The sequence below is a fragment of the Colletotrichum lupini genome, chromosome 4 (assembly GCF_023278565.1).
Source record: "Colletotrichum lupini chromosome 4, complete sequence".
Taxonomy (NCBI): Eukaryota; Fungi; Ascomycota; class Sordariomycetes; order Glomerellales; family Glomerellaceae; genus Colletotrichum; species Colletotrichum lupini.
Window position 1 is genome coordinate 6209201 of NC_064677.1, and position 18256 is coordinate 6227456.

General features: G+C 50.4%; 6 protein-coding genes across 6 annotated transcripts; 4 read left to right on the forward strand and 2 right to left on the reverse strand.

Annotated features, from left to right (window-relative positions):
- Positions 1-1945: 1945 nt before the first annotated feature.
- Positions 1946-3308, reverse strand: CLUP02_08960 (uncharacterized protein; the record flags this gene model as incomplete). The annotated part of the gene is made up of 2 exons (XM_049287941.1): positions 1946-2935; positions 2997-3308. 2 exons carry the CDS (start codon positions 3306-3308, stop codon positions 1946-1948), a joined length of 1302 nt encoding a protein of 433 aa, XP_049145084.1.
- A 1131-nt stretch (positions 3309-4439) lies between these two features.
- On the forward strand, positions 4440-6580 carry CLUP02_08961 (uncharacterized protein; the record flags this gene model as incomplete). Its single annotated transcript, XM_049287942.1, has 3 exons — positions 4440-5054; positions 5272-5298; positions 5576-6580. 3 exons carry the CDS (start codon positions 4440-4442, stop codon positions 6578-6580), a joined length of 1647 nt encoding a protein of 548 aa, XP_049145085.1.
- A 537-nt stretch (positions 6581-7117) lies between these two features.
- Positions 7118-8953, forward strand: CLUP02_08962 (AflN/verA/monooxygenase; the record flags this gene model as incomplete). Its single annotated transcript, XM_049287943.1, has 4 exons — positions 7118-7213; positions 7266-7756; positions 7829-8843; positions 8921-8953. The coding sequence occupies 4 exons, from the start codon at positions 7118-7120 to the stop codon at positions 8951-8953; spliced, it is 1635 nt and encodes a 544-aa protein (XP_049145086.1).
- Positions 8954-10047: 1094 nt separating this feature from the next.
- Positions 10048-11562, forward strand: CLUP02_08963 (uncharacterized protein; the record flags this gene model as incomplete). The annotated part of the gene is made up of 1 exon (XM_049287944.1): positions 10048-11562. One exon carries the CDS (start codon positions 10048-10050, stop codon positions 11560-11562), a length of 1515 nt encoding a protein of 504 aa, XP_049145087.1.
- Positions 11563-12331: 769 nt separating this feature from the next.
- Positions 12332-12730, forward strand: CLUP02_08964 (uncharacterized protein; the record flags this gene model as incomplete). Its single annotated transcript, XM_049287945.1, has 1 exon — positions 12332-12730. The coding sequence occupies one exon, from the start codon at positions 12332-12334 to the stop codon at positions 12728-12730; it is 399 nt and encodes a 132-aa protein (XP_049145088.1).
- Positions 12731-13507: 777 nt separating this feature from the next.
- CLUP02_08965 (ATP synthase F0) lies at positions 13508-17798 on the reverse strand (the record flags this gene model as incomplete). Its single annotated transcript, XM_049287946.1, has 12 exons — positions 13508-14895; positions 14961-15255; positions 15419-15477; positions 15532-15578; positions 15625-15654; positions 15715-15748; positions 15864-16121; positions 16206-16410; positions 16483-16909; positions 16962-17094; positions 17145-17258; positions 17315-17798. 12 exons carry the CDS (start codon positions 17796-17798, stop codon positions 13508-13510), a joined length of 3474 nt encoding a protein of 1157 aa, XP_049145089.1.
- Positions 17799-18256: the final 458 nt, after the last annotated feature.

An 18256-nucleotide genomic window follows, 5' to 3' on the forward strand; every position in this document is an offset into this window, starting at 1 on the left:
GATTAATAATAGTATTAATAGTATCGCTACGGAAGAAAGGATACGAGATTTAGAGCCGTAATATTACCTAGGCCTATACCTAATTAGCTATAGGGCTTATAAAGAAAATCCTGGCCTATTTACCGAAGGAAATAGCTAATAAGTACTTAGAAAGTACGATTATTAAAGTGCTTAAGCTACTATATAAGCTCGCAGGATCGGGTACCTATTAGTAGGCTACTTACTACGATTTTTATATTAATTAACTATTAATAGTTATTTTTATATACGACCCGTGCCTACTAGTCGCGGAGTACGAAAGTAACTAATTTAGGATCGTTAGAATATAAACTAATAATATATTAGGCCTATTCGATATTAACTTTATAAAAAAGGAGGATAAGGAGCTTTAGAAAGCGGGCTTCGTAATAAAGCTAAAAGAGGTTTTTATAATAAATACCCCCTTAGTATTTAACGGCGGGATTCTTATAATTAAAAAGGAAACCGTCGTTTTTTAGTAAAAGGGGTAAGGCGAGAAGATTAACCTCGTTAATTTAAATATAATTAACGTTAAAAAGCGGTATAAGGCTAAGCTCGCGCGAGGGGTATATATTATAAGTATTTATTAACCTAAGGCGACTTTTAATTACGCTAGGGTAGTATAGGCTATAGATTTAACTAAACGAGACGTCGAGGTACTTAATAAGCGGCTTAAGTAATAATAAACGAATCTCGATTAAGGTCTCGTTTATTACCTAATCGACCTTACGACTAGTAAGCTCTACGTCTTTATTAATAAGTTATTTATGAATAATAACGACCTTATTTTATAATTAGGGTATATTATTATCCTAGCTAACGAGAGTATAAATAAGAGCGAATTTACTATATACGGCAATATAATCTACTACTTATTAATTAAAAATAAGTAGGTAATAAGAAGTATACTAGCGTTAGAGGTATATAGTATAGTTAATAGCGTTAACCTCTTTTATACGATTTTAACGACGCTAAGAAAGATTACTAATCGAATTAGCCTTTTACTTATTCTAACGGTTATTTATACTAATTCCTACTCGCTATACGAATGCCTCGTTAAATTAGGAACGACGAAAAAAAAGAGGCTTATAATCGATATTATAGCCCTTAAGTAATTATATAAAAGGCGCGAGATACTTAAGATCCGTTAGATTAATAATAAAAATAACCTCGTAAACGCTTTTATAAAAATAGTACTAAATAAAGGATTAGAGTAATTCGTAAGTAGTAAAAAAGTTACTATACGAATAAAAGGATAGGTTATATAAAAAGAATAAAGAAAAGGAGGAAAAAGAGACGACTTAGTAAACGGGCCCGAGGTCGAATTATACCTCTAACTATAGCAGTTAAATTAATAAAAAAAAGAGAAAGTTAGTATTAAATTAGAAGTCTAATTCGACCGCGGCATATAGCCGACTGCGCAGGGGCTAATTAGGGGCCCTATTTACGATTATTATAGCTAACCTAACCTATAGTTAGAACCTCCTTTTTATACCTACGTAGATATTTATATAGTTCAATTGATCTCTTCGTTAACTACGGTTCGAACCAACTACCCTGTAATAGGGATACTAACAAATCCAAATCCAGAATTGTTGCTAGATAGACTTGGCGCATCTGCAATAAGCTTAACACAGCAAATCAGTCTTTCATCTGATGGCTTGGCTCAACCTATAACGATGGTCGGGTTGCGGGGGATAGCAGCTATTGCTATTTTCACACCAAGAGACAGAATACTAATGACGCCAAGACTCAATTGCCAATCTGAAATCTGAGAAATATTATACAAGGTTGCGCTTTCTATGTATTGTTTGTTGTGTCACTCACAGCCCCTGCAGTTCTGAAGATGACTTGGAGGTTCCATACCCTAGTACAACCACCAAAACGATATCTTTCTCTCATGGATTCGTAAAGCAGAGAGAGACCTTCATACGGCGAAGCTGGATGCGAGCACGCCGTCTCTCCACACTGCCTTGATGGGAAGGCACCTCCCGTTGCTCAGAGACAACGCACTGAGGACATCGCCCTCAACCAATACCAAGTCTGCCTTTCTACCGCTCTCGATCCTCCCACGATCACGAAATTTCAATCGTTCTGCAGTAATCGATGTAGCGGACTTGAGTACATCCAAGGGGGACATGCCAACCTCTTTGATGAGTACACGCATCTCCATGTGCATCCCAAGACCGTAAGGTAGACCAACACCTCCACCGGCGGCATCAGTTCCTAGAATGAGAGGGACGCCCGCTTCGTATAAAGCCTTGGTGTTTGAATATGCATTCAGCACAGAGGACGTGGGCTTCTGCTTCGCGGCCATCCCCATTGGCTCTCCGGCTGTCTTGTGGATGAGCATGTTTTGGGCGAACGGGTCCTCGAAGAATGATTTCTGGAAGTCTTGGCCCTCTGCTGTTTGTGAAGCACACTGCCCAAGCGTTGGATTGCAGTGCGCTTTGTTGTTCAACATGATCTGAACGTAGTCATCGCTAGGTGGCCTGTCAAGGAACATGTGGCTCAACCCGTCGGCTCCGGCGCGGAGAAGGTCCATGGCACCAGCATAGCTAAAGGCGTGGCCTGTGGTGGTCACACCATACTTGTGCGCGGCGGTGACGACGGCTTGCTGGATATCCATCGGAGGGCGCGGAAGTTCCATGCCGAGAGTGTCGCCAATCTCGTGGAACATTTTGATGTAAGATGCTCCGTTTTCTTCGACTTGCTGCTTCACAAATGGTTCCGCATCCTCCGGCTTATGCAAGATGGGCCAGGTCGACACGATCTGGTCAACGATATGATCTCCGCATGGGTTGTCAGCGAAGACTCTTCTGATCACCGGGATAGGCCATCCGCCTTCAATGACGGCGCCCAGACCAGCACATTTGAAGTCTGCGTAGATCGACTTATTCGCCAAGACGCTGGCCAGCTATTGTAAAGTCAGACCGTCCCGATAGTCCCCTCCCAGGGGGAGTGCGTCCCGAACTCACCTGCCTGAGTTTGGCGTTATCGCTTGGCTCGTTGTGCATGTCGCAAACCGTAGTGACACCAAAACGCAGGGACTGATCGATACAGTTGATGTCTCCGCCGAGTGCATGAATATGAGCATCGATCAACCCAGGAATTGCCGTATCACCAGGCCGTGAAATGATCGGCAACCCGTCCTTTGCATCTCCAGGAGAGTCACCAGCACCAACTTGGGTGATAATGCCATGCTCGACATACACATAGCCCTTGTTAATTATTTCGTGTCCAGTGAATATTCTGACATCTTTGAGAACGAATGAATTGTTCTGTTCCATGATTGCGTCGGTGCTGTTGGCGGATCAAGGCTCGAATCGTTGTGTGAAACGGAAGCCCGAAAGGCCGAAAAGCTGATCAGGAGTACAAAACGTGCCTCGATATGTCTCTGGGTTTCAAGTGGGCGAGGAATATAATTTATAAGCATTTCGTAGTTACGGCGGAAGATACTTGGTGACGAAAGCCAGTAGCGTTGACTTGTTTGGCAGCGGAATCAATAGCGAAATCGCGCTTACTCTCAAGGAGAATCAGGATGCGTTGGCCCCACGTTAACACACCATCGCATGGACCTTTGATTGTTTAAATCCGGTGCAGCGCGAGGTCATCGGCCGTCACGGAGAGCGAACGGACGATCGGGCACTTACAGGTCACTGCAGCGAACACCGATGCCAGACACCGACTCAGATGCCGGGAGTCCACTTTGGATGCCGAGCATAGACACCGCGATCGACATAAGCAATCAATGAAACTCGAGAATGCAGCGAATAATTGGCAAATAGGCCTTGAAATCCCGATAACACAACACAGTAACTTACCCTCTCAAGTCATCTGAAAGACGGGAACAAGAACTGACCTCATGTCTCCACTTCGGCCTTGTGTTGATTGTTTGCACCGTACATGGTCAGTTCAAGGTTCAGCCTCTAACTATATCTGGGTATTGAGAGACTTTAAGTTCATTACCAAGCTCATTCAAAATACCTTGCAAAATTCGATAGAATAACATGTCATGAGATCGAGACCCAATCCCTAAGACGAAGACAAACTTGACATTTGTTCTTACGTAGACTTGAAGTTAGACCCGAAGTCGAAGAGTTGATGCGCCTTAAGAAAGAAAGACCCAGAAACTGCGCTGAAGCCGAAATTTGAGATCAAAGGAATTACTGATGGCGGTAGTAAAGCTGTTAAATCCATTCATCGGACTCCCCTAACCTTTATGGTGGGATGTTGAATAATACTCTTCAATCCCTCAACAGTGGGGCTAGAGTTGCTGGGAGGTGGGTCACAGGACATGACAAGATTCGTGGGATATGGTATCATCGACTTGTGCCCTTATCTTGTTGCAACACATCCGCATTGCGACAAATCCGAGTTGCTGCTTTGCACCCTTGGAGAAACTTTGACAGAGTTCTAGAATGACGGAAACAGCAGTCATGCCGAAGACTATCAAACACCCAATCAGCTTTGTTGCTTTCCAACAGCAAGGTGAAAATTGCCCCGGAATTGGACACCTCGACACAGAATCGCAAAACATCCAACCCCTCAGCTTCAACTCCGGGAAAGCTGTTGAGAACTTGTATCAGGTTATTGTGGCGGGCGAACACACATACTTAGCTGCTGGTCCAGTCTTACACGTTCATGATGTGAAGCTTTTGCCTCCTATCTCAGGGAGAGATATCCTCGCAGTTGGCAAAAACTACATCGAGCATGCAAAGGAGTTCAACAACTCGGGCTACGATAGTTCTGATAAGGTGGACTTGCCAAGCCATCCTGTGATTTTCACGAAGCGTGCCACTTCAATCATAGCGAATGGAGAGGAACTGCATATTCACAAGGGATTCACCGAGAGCGCTGATTATGAAGGTGAAATTGGCGTGATCATCAGTAAACCAGGGTACAAGATCCAAGAAGATGAGGCTTGGAATCACGTATGGGGGTATACCATCATCAACGACGTTACTGCCAGGGAACGGCAAAGAGACCACAAGCAGTTCTACATCGGCAAATCCGCAGATACTTTCTGCCCAATGGTATGTATTCTGACCACCTCTCAACTCTAAAAACAGGCTGATACCCTTTGGTCAGGGCCCCAGTGCTGTACGAAAGGAGGACTTACCGGACTGGGGGCGGTCTTTGCGTTTGCAGACTCATGTCAATGGAGAACTTCGACAAGATGCCACAGCCAAAGACCTGATTTTCTCCATCCCTCATCTTATCAGAACGCTGTCTGCGGGCCAGACCCTCTAGCCGGGTGATGTTATCGCTACGGGCACCGTAAGTCTCTTCTATCGGACTACCTGTGATGTATGAGTTGAATGTTACTGTTGGTATCCCTATTATAGGGTAGTTAGTTCGAACCGTAGTTAACGAAGAGATTAATTAAACTATATAAATATCTACGTAGTAGGTATAAAAAGGAGGTTCTAACTGTAGGTTAGGCTAGCTACGATAATCGTAAATAGGGCCCCTAATTAGCCCCTGCGCAGTCGGCTGTATGCCGCGGTCGAATTGGACTTCTAATCCGATAGTTACTAATAACATACGGTTGAAGCCTGCTGGTGTTGGCATTGGCAAAGCCCCTCCGGTCTTCTTAAAACCCGGTGATGAACTCGCCGTCACTATCGCCGGCCTCGGTACTCTGAGGAACAGAGTTGCCGACCACTCGCAGATGAATCCCACTGAACAGAAGATCCAGGAGCGATCGATGAATCTGTTTCGCCTCGATAACAGCGAGAAGTCAAAGCAAGCCCAATTTGGCCTCAACAGGAGTATTGGTCGCTTCGGGGCAGGTTACCAGCGACTTGGTGTTGGAAAAGACCCCATCATTCTCGTCCATGGTCTTGGAGGCACCAAAGACTACTGGCTGCCGTTGATAACTTCTCTGGAACTCGGGAACTCCGCCTCGGTACACGTGTATGATTTCGCAGGGCATGGCCATACACCGACACACCCTCTGGAGACCATCACCGTCGATTCACTTACTCAAGATCTTTCGGGAGTCTTCAGTCTAGCTGAGGCGGACTCAGGAACATCCCCTGCAACTCTGATCGCCCACTCTCACGGGTGCTTGATCGCCATCAATTACGCCCTCGCCCATCCTGGACATGTCAAAAGACTGATCTTGTTCGGGCCACCCCCCTTGCCTCTCCATTCCTCGATCAAGGATCAGTTGGTCAATTTTGCGGCTCTCGCGAGAACTCAGGGCTTGTCCAAGATTATCGAGGATGTAGTCGCGACCCAAGTGTCAGGTCATACCAAGAAGACCAACCCCTTGGCAGTGGCTGCTGTACGACTCAGTCTCGCGGGTCAAGACCCAGAGGCCTACGCCAAGGCATGTTCGGCTTTTGCTTCGGCTGATGCCCTTGACCTCGGAGAGCTTGATGCGGAAACCCTGCTGATTACGGGGCAAGATGATCCGGTATCTTCACCAGCGGTAGTTGAAGACTACGTGCAGAAGATCAACGGTTCTCGCAAGGTTGTGTTACCAAACGTGGGTCACTGGCATGTTTTCGAAGACTTTGCCGGTGCAGATCAGAGTCTGCGAGAGTTTTTGTAAGGACAGATAAGTTTACTACATGGAACTGAGACTACAACACGGATATGATTGGTAGCAAACCAGTGACAGTTCCTCAAATAGGATGTTTACCTCATTAATGTCAGCAATTAAAAGTCGGGCATAAGGTCTTAAAATTACATGATGATCCCTACCTCGTTATTTGCATCGCGAGACGGTTGACATCTTCCCACATGGGGATATGGAGATGTTGCTTTTCAAACTTATGTTGTTAGCGGGGACGCTTTCCCCGAAAGGGCGTTCTGCTGACATCAAAGTTCAACATCACCATGGGTTGTCTCACCTCATGTTCCGCAAAAAAAAAAAAAGCCCAACCTCTTCCATATTCAGCCTCAAGTAGTGATACCTCGTAAACCGTCGACAGAATCTCTTCCTAAAGGGACGGACGACTTCTTCCCGCCTGCGCTCCGGCCCATACAAGAAGTATAGCTTTATCAGCTTTATCACCAGCATCTCAGCTGGTCATCAGAACTTAATACAATGGTGTCAGCGTTGGACATGCCCGGGGGACCCTGGCCCATGGCAATCACAACATGCGTCGCGGCGCTCGTCTACTTCTGTGTGAAGTTTTACGCTGCGCGTCAGACTATATGGCGAATGCAGCGAGCAGGATTGGTAGGAAGTCCCAGCTTCGTCCAGATATCAGTTGTGTTAATAATCGCTGTAGCCAATGCCGGATTACTCTTCCTTAGGCGGGCACTTCCCACTCATAAAACGGATCATGGGAACTTTACCTTCAGACAGTATCATCCACAACATCATGTGGAAGATATCAGAAGACTATTCCAATGGCATCTTCTACTTGAGTCTTTGGCCTTTTAGCGGCACCATGATGGTTCTCGCAGACGCTGACGCGGCGTCGCAGCTCGATAGCCTGGCTCTCGGTAAAGGGCTCGACATAATCGACCCCATTGAGAAGGTCACTGGTGGAAAGAGCCTGTTGACCATGAAAGGAGATGAATGGAAGCACTGGCGACGCTTGTTCAATCCGGGTTTCAGTGCTGGATACATGATGGGGTTGACGTCTGTCATCGCAGATGAAGTGGGCATTTTTCGTCAGAAACTTCTGGCCAAATGCACAACCGGACAGAGCGAAGTATTCCTGCTCGAGGATCTGACTCTGAAGATGACCTTCGATATAATCGGGTCTGTTGTGCTGTAAGTATCGTGACCTTTCATCGGAGGTTAGGTAGGAAACTCCGTGCAGCATGCTTACTTATGCGGTGACAGAGATACTCGACTTGGTCATCAGACGCGGGATCACCCTTTAGCAGCTGCTCTTCGAAAGCAGGTAGAATGGACTTCCTTCCGCGAGCCGCTGAATCCTTTAGAAAGATATCTCACAATCCGTCCGCTCGTTCTCTGGCTCAACGGGAAGAAGTTGGATCGGTATCTATCTGCGGAGGTCGATAAGAGACTTGCGGAGCGTTCTGCAAATCTGTCCAACTCAAACGACACAACGCGCTCGAAGTCGATAGCTTCGCTTTTCATCGATGATTATCTTAAGGAATTGGGAGAGGAAAATCTAGGCAAGAGAGAGAACCCGGACACCACGCAGCAGATCAAACATATCATCACACCCCAGGTACGACTTTTCCTGTTTGCAGGTCATGATACGACTAGCAGCACCCTGTTGTACTGCTATTATCTCCTCTCCCAGAACCCGGAGATCATATCTCGCACCATAGCAGAACATAACAAAGTCTTTGGAACGGACCCATCACAGGTTCGGGATAAAATTCATAAGGACCCTCAACTTCTTAACATGATACCCTACACCGTGGCGTTCATCAAAGAGGTTCTACGCATATTTGCCCCGGCCGGTGCTATGCGTCAAGGACGTTCCGACGTCCAGATAGTCGACGCGGACGGCCGCGTACTCCCTACAGAAGGCTGCAACGTCTGGACTCTTGTGCAGGCTATACATCACAACCCCAAGTACTGGAAAGATCCTGATGCTTGCATTCCTGAGCGTTGGCTCGTTGGCCCGGAAGACCCATTATATCCCCAAAAGGGCGCCTGGCGGCCATTTGAGTGGGGTCCACGGAACTGCATCGGGCAGACGTTGGCGATGCTCGAGTTGAGAATCGCGCTGGTCATGACTGTGAGAGAGTTTGTCATCAAGCCTGCGTACGAAGACTGGGATAAGCTTCATCCTAAATCCGGTATTCGTAGCGTCAAAGGTAATAGGGCGTATCAAGCAGTAAAGGGCGGGGGCGGGGCACATCCGGCAGATGGATTCCCTGTGAGGATTGGCCTACGGAGTTGTTGACTAATATATAAAAGCACGAAAGTTTGAAGCCACGTTAATACTTCCTCAAGACTCGGTCGTATCTACACATTAGCATTGCTTAAAGGTTCGTCAGTGCCATCTCATGTGATAATGAGGCAGCTTTTCTCCCATTATTCGGGTCGAAGTTGTGGTTGTCTCAAGGATTAGGTGAGGTTTCCCGAGTCTCTGTCGGAACGAGGCACTTAAATGGTTTATAATTTTGGCTGAAGAAGTGCTACGCGACTCCTGACATCGGCTTATTATGTGAACTATATCTATGTAAGTGACAGAAGGATAACTGCCAGAAGACTCTTCAAAGTGGGAATGCGCTTGTCCTCGGAGACTTTCAATTGCTTTTCGGATTTTTATCTAGAACGCTTAGTCCGAGGCAAAGATGCACGGTCGAAGTCTGAAAGACCCGCATCTCAGGGGAAACGTCAACCCTGCCTTGATCGCGGATAGATCCCGCTTCACACGGGGGAAACCCACATCCTTCAGAGATGGAGGAGTCGAAGGATAGGTTGACAGCGGACCACAGACGGCCCTTAAACTATAACATATGGGGTGTCTCAGTGCCCGATGATGAAAAGCTCGGCCGCCAGAGTTGAGGACCACGCATTCCATGGCGATATCGCCGGTATGCCGCATTTCGCAGTCTGCAGTCCTGCGTCCTTGAGGTGGGTTGTATCCGGATGCGCCAAATTGCGGGCTGGCTTTTGTCGAAACAAGTGGAACTGGTGATAAAACAGCCCATGGTGTCCTGTGCTGCTATCCCCGCTACATGAATCAGATAACGTCGATGTCACGAACCAATCTGTGGCGAACTCGGTGGCTACTATGGAGTTTATTGTAAGCGCTTGGTGGGCCTAGCTGCGTGGCATCACACCCGCCGGCTTGCAAGCCCAGGGAAGATTCATCTCCGGGGCCCGTGAGCTTCCCGCTTCAATGATACCCATCTGGATTCTTGCGGTAAAACGACGGACTGCACAGCTCTAAAGTTCGGCTCAGCATGATATCGCAGATCTCAGCTTGGCAGATGTCTTGATATATAAGAGCTTCATTTTCCTCCACTCGTTCGGTATCGGGAGCTTTATTCTGGTCATCAGCAGCATCGAATAACAAGTATATCTTTCCTAACACCTACAACAAAGTGTCAAGTTTCCTCCGTATCATAACCATGGCGATCCAAGATGAGAAACGCCAGGTCATCATCGTCGGCGGTGGCATCACGGGCCTGACGATGGCGTTGATGCTACAGAATCTCGGAGTTGACTATGTACTTCTCGAGGCTTACGGCACGGTAACTCCCAACGTCGGAGCTAGTATTGGCTTGTTCCCCAACGGCCTTCGAATCCTCGATCAACTCGGATGCTACGATGACATTCTCGCCAGAGGTCAGCCCGTTGAGGAGCATATTGTAAGAAACAGCATCACCGGCAAGCGCATCATGACCCGCAAGTCGAGGAGCCTCATCACTAAACGACACGGCTACCCGAACATCTTCATGGAGCGTTTCGAGCTTTTGAACGTGTTGTACGAGCACTTGAAGGATAAGAGCAGAATCTTTGTCAACCAAAAAGTCAAGAGAGTAGAGAGTCTCAAGGACAGCGCCTTGGTCTACACCAGAGACGGCTCCGTCTTTGAAGGGCAAATGGTGGTCGGCGCAGACGGCGTCCGCAGCACAATCAGACAGGAAATGTGGAGGAACGCGGACGACAACAACGACTCCAGCGCCATCCCGGCCCGCGACAGACAAAACATCCCCTGTGAGCACGCCTGCATCTTCGGCACTGCCAAGCCCACGGCCGGCGTGGGCCCCGGCCAGGTCGTCGGCGCCAGCGGCCACGGCACAGTGGCCGGCTGTATGGGCGGCCCCAGCGGCGAGGTCTTTGTCTTTTGGTTCTGGACGCTGCCCGAGGGCCAGCGTTCGTACCCAATCGACGAGATCCCGCGGTTCACGGAAGAAGACAAGAAGCGCGAGTTCGGCCGCAGCGTCGACACCCTTGTCGCCGACAACGGCTTGCGGTTCCGTGAGGTTTTGAAGAACCTCGAGTACAGCGGCGTCACGGCCCTCCCGCACTTTGTGATGCGACGGTGGCACTACGGACGTATCGTCATCCTCGGCGACGCGGCACACAAGTTCAATCCGCTCGTGGGGCAGGGTGGCAACAGCTGTATCGAGTCCTGCGCCTCGCTGGTCAACGCCCTCCAAGAACAGAACATTATCGGCAAGGGTGTCTCTGCTGCGGCAAGCTGGAAGTTGTCCAGTCTTGAAACTGCGTTTGTGACTGTTGAAGAGCAGCGCGTGGAGAGGTTGGCATTCATGGTCGAGCAGTGCCAAGAAGCCATGCGCATGTCTGCTTGGGATACCTGGAAGGGCCGCTTGGTGCAACAATACGTTGCGCCCCTCCTCCCGCTCGCCAGATGGCTCAACTTCTACAGCGACCAAATTGTCGGCGGCCTGAGTTTGAAGGGTGTGAAGCCGCCTTCTTCGGGCCACGAGTGGCTCTACAGCGACGAGAAGACCGTGGAGGAGAAGGCCATGACTCTGAGCAGGGCGAGCGTCATCGCTACGATTCCTGTCGCTGCTGTGACTGCTTTCATGGTAGCGCGCATTCTACGCCAGGAAAACGGGGCTGGCGGGTCGGTGCTGCTCTCGCGGGTGATGGAAAAGATTTCTAGTTTCCGATGATGGAGTCATTGGAGACGCGGGGGGCTGAGGTTAGGGTGCTCCCCGATGCTACACCCTCAAACAACTAGATAGCCTGTTTTTTTCTCTTTCATTACGGCATTGTTCATCACTTATACATTGTCTCCTTCGATTCTTTGTTATAGCATTAGACCATCAGCAACACGTCAGCGTTCAATAGTAAGATACTTGCCTCAAGTTTGATCCCGGCCCAGATCAGTGCTTGCAACATCAACCTTCTTAGCAGTGGAAGGATAAAGTGATCATGGACCTAACTCTCGACACAAGACTTACTCATTGGCCTTGACCGTTTTATCAGAGGCACATGATGTGAGAAAAGTGTTGGCGCCCGGGTCCTCGTTGCCCGATTTGACGCCGCCATAACCTACTTTCAGACCACAACGGTTCGAGGCGTTGAAATCGTATGCCGCACCAAACTTACACCTCTCGACGTCAAATGGAAGTACCCAACGGGTCATCAAGGTGGGACAGTATATAAGCACTTTCTGGACTCCAGACATGCTGCAAAGACCCATGGAGACTTCTTGGAGCAACACTGCGTCTCCCCCGGATGTCGCATCGTCGACCAAATTTTGCCGTCTATAAGACAATTCCATCTCAAACACACACTGAAGTAACAAAAGTACCCCGATCTCCAACAAATTGCACACATTGAAACCTAACAGACTGGTAAAAGACAGATAAGGGCATTGCCCTCCATCTTACCTAGCAGAGCAGAAACCGTGAAGCACGGAAGACAGTAACCACCACAATGCGCCTCACCCTAGCCTTCATCCTCGCCCTTACCCTTACAACCTGCGCCGCCGACTACATCGTAGTCCAAACCCGCTGCCGCTCCTGGGACCCAGCCTCCTGCGAACGCCAAGACAGCTTCTTTCACTTCAATGGCGGCCGGCAGTCCATCAACGCCAATCAGGGCTGCCGCAACGCGCACTCCCGAAGGCTCCTGATATCCATCTGCCTCGACTACGAGACGAAGCGCGGGCACTTCCTCTACTCGCATCAGGATATCCGGTGCCTACGGCTCCTGCCTAAGATTGTTCACCAGCGGTGCGGGCATGGGTGGTTCCGGTGCTATAGCGGGATGTGGGACGAGACGCCGTGTTTGAAGAAGCCGGAGGAGGTGCCGATGGAGGATATCGAGACGTGATGGGAAGTTTTGTACTCGTTGGATTTGTTGCTAGGGGGCTTTGGGGTGTTTCTGGGAATTGGTATTGCGTCAGAATGAATGGGATGGTATATCAGTTTGGAAGGGGTGTTGGCTCAGGCGATGAGAAGACTTTGTGGGAGCTTCGTCAGGACGAGGATATTCAATCGGACATGATCAAGCCTCCAACAATAACCTACAAGTAGTTGAATACTAATTCGCGACTCAATTCGACCGGCCGTTGTGTATTACTTGCTGGCCCAAGCTGGATGATGCTCCACTCTTTCATCTGAAGGTCTTCGAAGGTCGTCAATACTCCTTGGGATGAGGGTGAGAGGTACTTAGGTCTGAAAACCTCCAGTCCATTCATAAAAGGTCGGGGAAAGGTGGCCGAGAGGTATGATGGGGGAGTCTTTGTACTAACTTGGAAGTCCTCGAGCCACTGTCAACCTGACCTTTTGTTCGATTCCCTATCGATGGCCTTTTTTACCTGTTTTTCTTCTCTTAAAATCGTAACGCAAGACATCTTCCTTACATGTCTAAGAATTAAAGATCGTCAACCAGTAGTCATCACACACACGTGAATGAACAAATGAAAGCAGGGACGAAATGTAGACATTTATGTACCACTTGGGGACAGAGGCATAGAGTGAAACCAACGCGAATCCGCGATGTGGGTATAAGCGAGATATAGAAGGCTTGGCCGCTATCTAAGGTGCGGCTGTGGCTGTGTATCGTAATGACCAAGGGAGGTTAGGAGTAGGCATCGTCGGTGGAAGATCATAACTTTGAGTCGCCCGATGAAGGCTTCTCCTCTTTCTCTACACTCCCGGAGGCTTCTTGTGCCGTTGTAGAAGCAAAATCCGACTCAGCCTTCGAACCCGCCGCCGACTCCTTGTCCACACCAGCAGCAGGCGCGGACGTCTCCTCATACCGAGAAACCCCACTCAGCAACTCAGCGCTCTTGGGATCCTCGCGTTTCATCTCAGCCACAGGCGCAGAAGCGTCGAAAACGATGGCAACCTCGTCGAGAGGGGTGGCGGCCCCCTGCGCCGCAAGCTGAATCTTCTTCTTGGCCTCGATCCGGAAGTCCTTTGCGTCCTGCGGTGCGCCTTCAGATCCGTTGACGGTTCTCCCCTCGCGGCCGCGATCGTCCTTGATGTCCGTGCCGATCTCGCCCCCTTGCCCCTGGATTGCCTTGGACATTCTCTGGACGACGCCCTCGGGGATGCTCTTCTGCGCGTCCTCGGTGTCGCTTCCGCCGTCTTGCCGTAAAGGAAAGCCGACTTCTTCCGTTTCCTTGGTATTCTCCGTGGCATCCCCTTCCTTTTCGTCGTCCTTGTCGTCGTCGAGCTTGAGCGCCGTGTCGACACCCTCGGTAACTCTCCGAATCTCCTCCTCCAAATCATCCTCGCCTTCGCCAGCGGCTGACGCAAGCTGCCTCTCGGCCTCCTTTTTGCCCACAATACCGCGCCAGAGCGCCTCTAGCTCGTCGCCCCAGCCAAGCAGGGCAGCAAGCTTACGAACCCCAGCATCGCACGTCCCCAACTCAACAACGTCATCCGCCCTGCGACCCATCTGTCCCACCCGTTCCCTGTTGAGCAGCAACCGCGGCACGCCAGATTTCGAAGCCTCGGCCAGGCCAGCAAAGGGGTAGACCGAGAGACTCGTCCCCATGACCACAATCAAATCAGCCACGGCGGGCAGATGTGTATTATCGCGGAACGCCTCCGGCAGCGCCTCCCCAAAGAAGACGATATCCGGCTTCACGAGCCCGCCGCAGGAATCGCACTTGGGCACGTTTTCGTCCTGGACATGCTTCTCCATCCGGTCGGCGGGGAAGGGGTCCTTGCACTCGATGCAGCGCTGGGTGGCGAAGCTGCCGTGCGCCTCGATGATCTTGTCGTCCGGCACGCCGGCACGCCTCTCGAGGCAGTCAATGTTTTGTGTAAAGTTCATCTGCAGGAGACCCTTCTTCGCGAGCAGGGCGATGAAGGCGTGAGAGACGGTGGGGTGGAATTTTCCCGGGTAAAGCTCTTTGGCGAGGTAGTAGAAGGGCTCGGGGTGCTTGCGGAAGTAGGAGATGTCGAAGACGGCTTCGGCGTAGGGGAGGTTCAAGCGGGCTAAGTTGGCGTAGAGGCCGGTGCCGGGTGACCTGAAGTCGGGGACTGGGTGGTGATTGTGTTAGAAACTTGCGCAAACTTGGTCTCAATCGTCAAGGGAGGGCGCATACTGCCAGCGGCTGTGGAGATTCCGGCGCCGGTCATGACGGCAATCTTTTTCGCATCGCCGGATTTGATGTAATCAGCAATGGCCTCCAGCGAGCGCGACTCGAGCGTCTTGGGCTGGACGCTGTCGTCCAGCATCGTCGACTCCTCGTTACCCATCTTCTTGCGCGGCCGGTTGGAGTTGGGCCGGCCCTTGGGATGTTTCTCGCGGCGTCGGCGGCCTATGATGGGCAGGTTGGCGGGGTTGGTGGGTAGGGGTGGCGGGGAGAAAAAGTCAGGTCGTGCGGTGCGAGTTGCCGTCTATCTTACTGTCGAAGAGAGAGGAGTACACCAAAAGCGCCTTAGGTATTTGCCGCGTACTACAAAAGAAGCTCTAGGTTTATGTTTCGGTCAATGTGCGAGTGTAGCCTGGAGTGGATGGATGGTAGGTAAGAGGCAGCTATCTGCCTCGCCGGCGACTCACAAAAAAGTCGTTGGTTCGCTTCGCCGTTACATCATGCGGCGACCCCACCCCCGCCATCCCTCAGCGTCGTGCTCGGGCGTTTGGAGCTCTTATCGTTATCAGATGAGCCCTACAGCGGTGGCGGACATCGCGGGCCAAGACCGGGAATACGGGCAGGTAGCTTAGAATGGTCAGTCAATGTCCATTGGGTGTAGATTCCCATCTACCTGATCATGACCTCGAATCTTGCCATCTCCCTTCTTTACTCACAGCAACTTTTTCATCTCGATGGATTTACCCGTTGTACTTTTTCAAACAGAGAAATTGAGGATGACGAGAAATTGAGGATAACTGTATTTGGCATGTGCATCTCTCTATTCTAATGGACATGGATTCCGTGCATCGACGTCTATCCCTCTAGACAACAACAAGGTAGGTATCTATCGAATCTTGTCTCTAGGCAAACGATAGGCAAACGCGATCGCAGTACCAGCAATAGCCATGACAGTCGCGGCCATATACGGCAGACCGAGCCATATGCCTCCTGCCGAGTTGCCAGCTTTCAGCAAGCCCGAAATCACCGGAGCCGAAACCAGCAGGCTCACTTGTTCCACCCAGGTGATTGCCGTGTTTAGGGTACCTATCGTGTGCGGCTCGACTACGGCGTTGAGGATGGCTCGGCAAATATTTGTGTAAACGGTGCCCATGGAGAAAATGATGAGGGCTGATGTGAAAGATCAGCATATCTGGGTGATTGAGGACCGGAACCAGCCCGATACAGATGGCAAGGTAAAGAAGGCAAACATACCAGTAATTAGAAACCAAGGCGCGAATGCAATGGCGACCATGAAGCACCCGACAGCCAGGAGGATGCCGCTCATTCGGGTGAGCCAGAGATCCCGAACTAGAGGATGCACTCCCGTACGCTTGGTGATCAGCCAGCTCAGCGCGGGGAGAATGGCGAGCAGCATGACCATGTTTGTAACCGTCGAGACAGTTCCCAAGAGCGTTGCCTGCGTGTCGCAACGATTTGTCAGATAACGAACCCCGTGGTGTGTGGCTGAGACGGCGCGACATCGACTTACTTTTGCCCAAGACCAGCCCAGCAAGTTGTGCACGTATTGCGACATGATGTCTATCTTGACATACTTTACGATAACTGTGAGATTGAAGCCGAGGACGAGGGAAATCACGCTCTTGGACTTGATCAAAAAGGTGTAGACATGGCCCATGTCGTTCTTCACGGCGAAGATGATCTGCTGCTTGAGTGTGCGCTTGTCCCTCGCGTCTTCCTCGGACCGCGAGAGTGTCTGCTCGACCTCTTGATCAGCGGCGCGGCGGAGCTCCAGGGTTTCTGGGATGAAAGGCGGCAGGCATGTGCCGATGATTAAGAGGACCATGCCGACGCTGAGAGGCAGCCATGGGTTCTTGCTCAATAGGTAGGCGCTGAGAGGCGCAACTACAAGCTCTCCCGCAAGCGCGATTGCGCCAATCTTGTAGTAAACCGCGGTCCTATCACACGTGAGCTTCTGAATGACTGATCTCGGCAATGGACAAATCTTACAGGCTGGAAATGGGGACGACGTCAGAGATCATGGTCCAGGTCATGGCTTGAATCATGCCTGCGCCTCCACCTATGAATTGGAAAGCTGCTCCGAACCACATGGTCCAAAGAGGGAGAATATTGGGCCACAGAACTGTCCAATGAGCAAATTTCACCGGTAGAAGAGGTATGTTCATAACCTACGGGGCAGCAGCATCCAGGCAAGCTCCAGCGTAATACCTAGCATGGCCAAAGATAGGACTGGTCGGCGGCCATACTTGTCTGCAATAACTCCGTAGGGAATCGCAGTGAGCAATGCTGCGAATACAATAATTAGCCGGCGCTGACAGTTGGGGTTGGAGGGCGGGACATACACGGGACGCAGTCAAATGAGTTTTGCCAGCCTTTAATCATGGCCAGCTGGCCTTGTACATCCGGCCCTTTGCATACATCGTCATCCTCGGCCGAGATGATGTGGTCGGGGTAGCGTTGGCGACAGATAATTTCTTCCATGAGCTGATATGAAGGCGGGATCTGAAGATAGGCGCCAACTTCGACGATAAGAATAAAGGTCATTGCCAGACCAATGACCTTTAGCTGGTATCTACGGCTTGGGGCGACTGTGGGTGGCAAGTCGTGTGACAATAACGGCGTCTCTTCTTCAGGCCTGCTTTCGATGTCGCCATTGCGGTCGTCAACCGCTTTAGTGGGTGCCATCTTGATCTTGGAGCATATGTCGTCCGTGACGACTAAAGAGTGTTTAGAAAAGACGAGGAAGCCGACAGAAGAAAGAAAGTTGTATATCTTAAGGGAGTGTGAAGAAGTATAAGTCTGTGGTGAAGCCAGAGTCTCAAGCATCACCAGGCGCGGTGCCGAGGGAGGTGGATTGGTCAATCCTTCCCGGAGAGGAAGGTCGATGAATGAGATGCAAGCGTCGCGTGGCTAACCAGTCGGCGGCCTTTAAGTGTAATACGGAGGAATTGGACCCTGGTCGTGGACCGCTCAAGTTGGCCAGTCCCTGTGGGCACGCTGAACCAACGACAAATGCGAGTCAGACTGCCTGCTGGACGTCACAGAGACTCCCCTCCGATTTGATAGACATGACAAGGAAGGTTCTATGATAGCACGTTATCGTGTGCGGACCCAAACTTGCAGTGATGTTCCTCGCTGGCCTGTTATGTCTGGCGCAAGTACGTATCCGTACGGCGTTGACACTAGTGGTCGTTTGGGCTGGATCCGACCGGTTGGTAATCCAGGCGGCGCGTCCTCGCCTGCGTGCGGAGTACCGCAGCGCATGCAGTTAGTCGCGGTGGGAA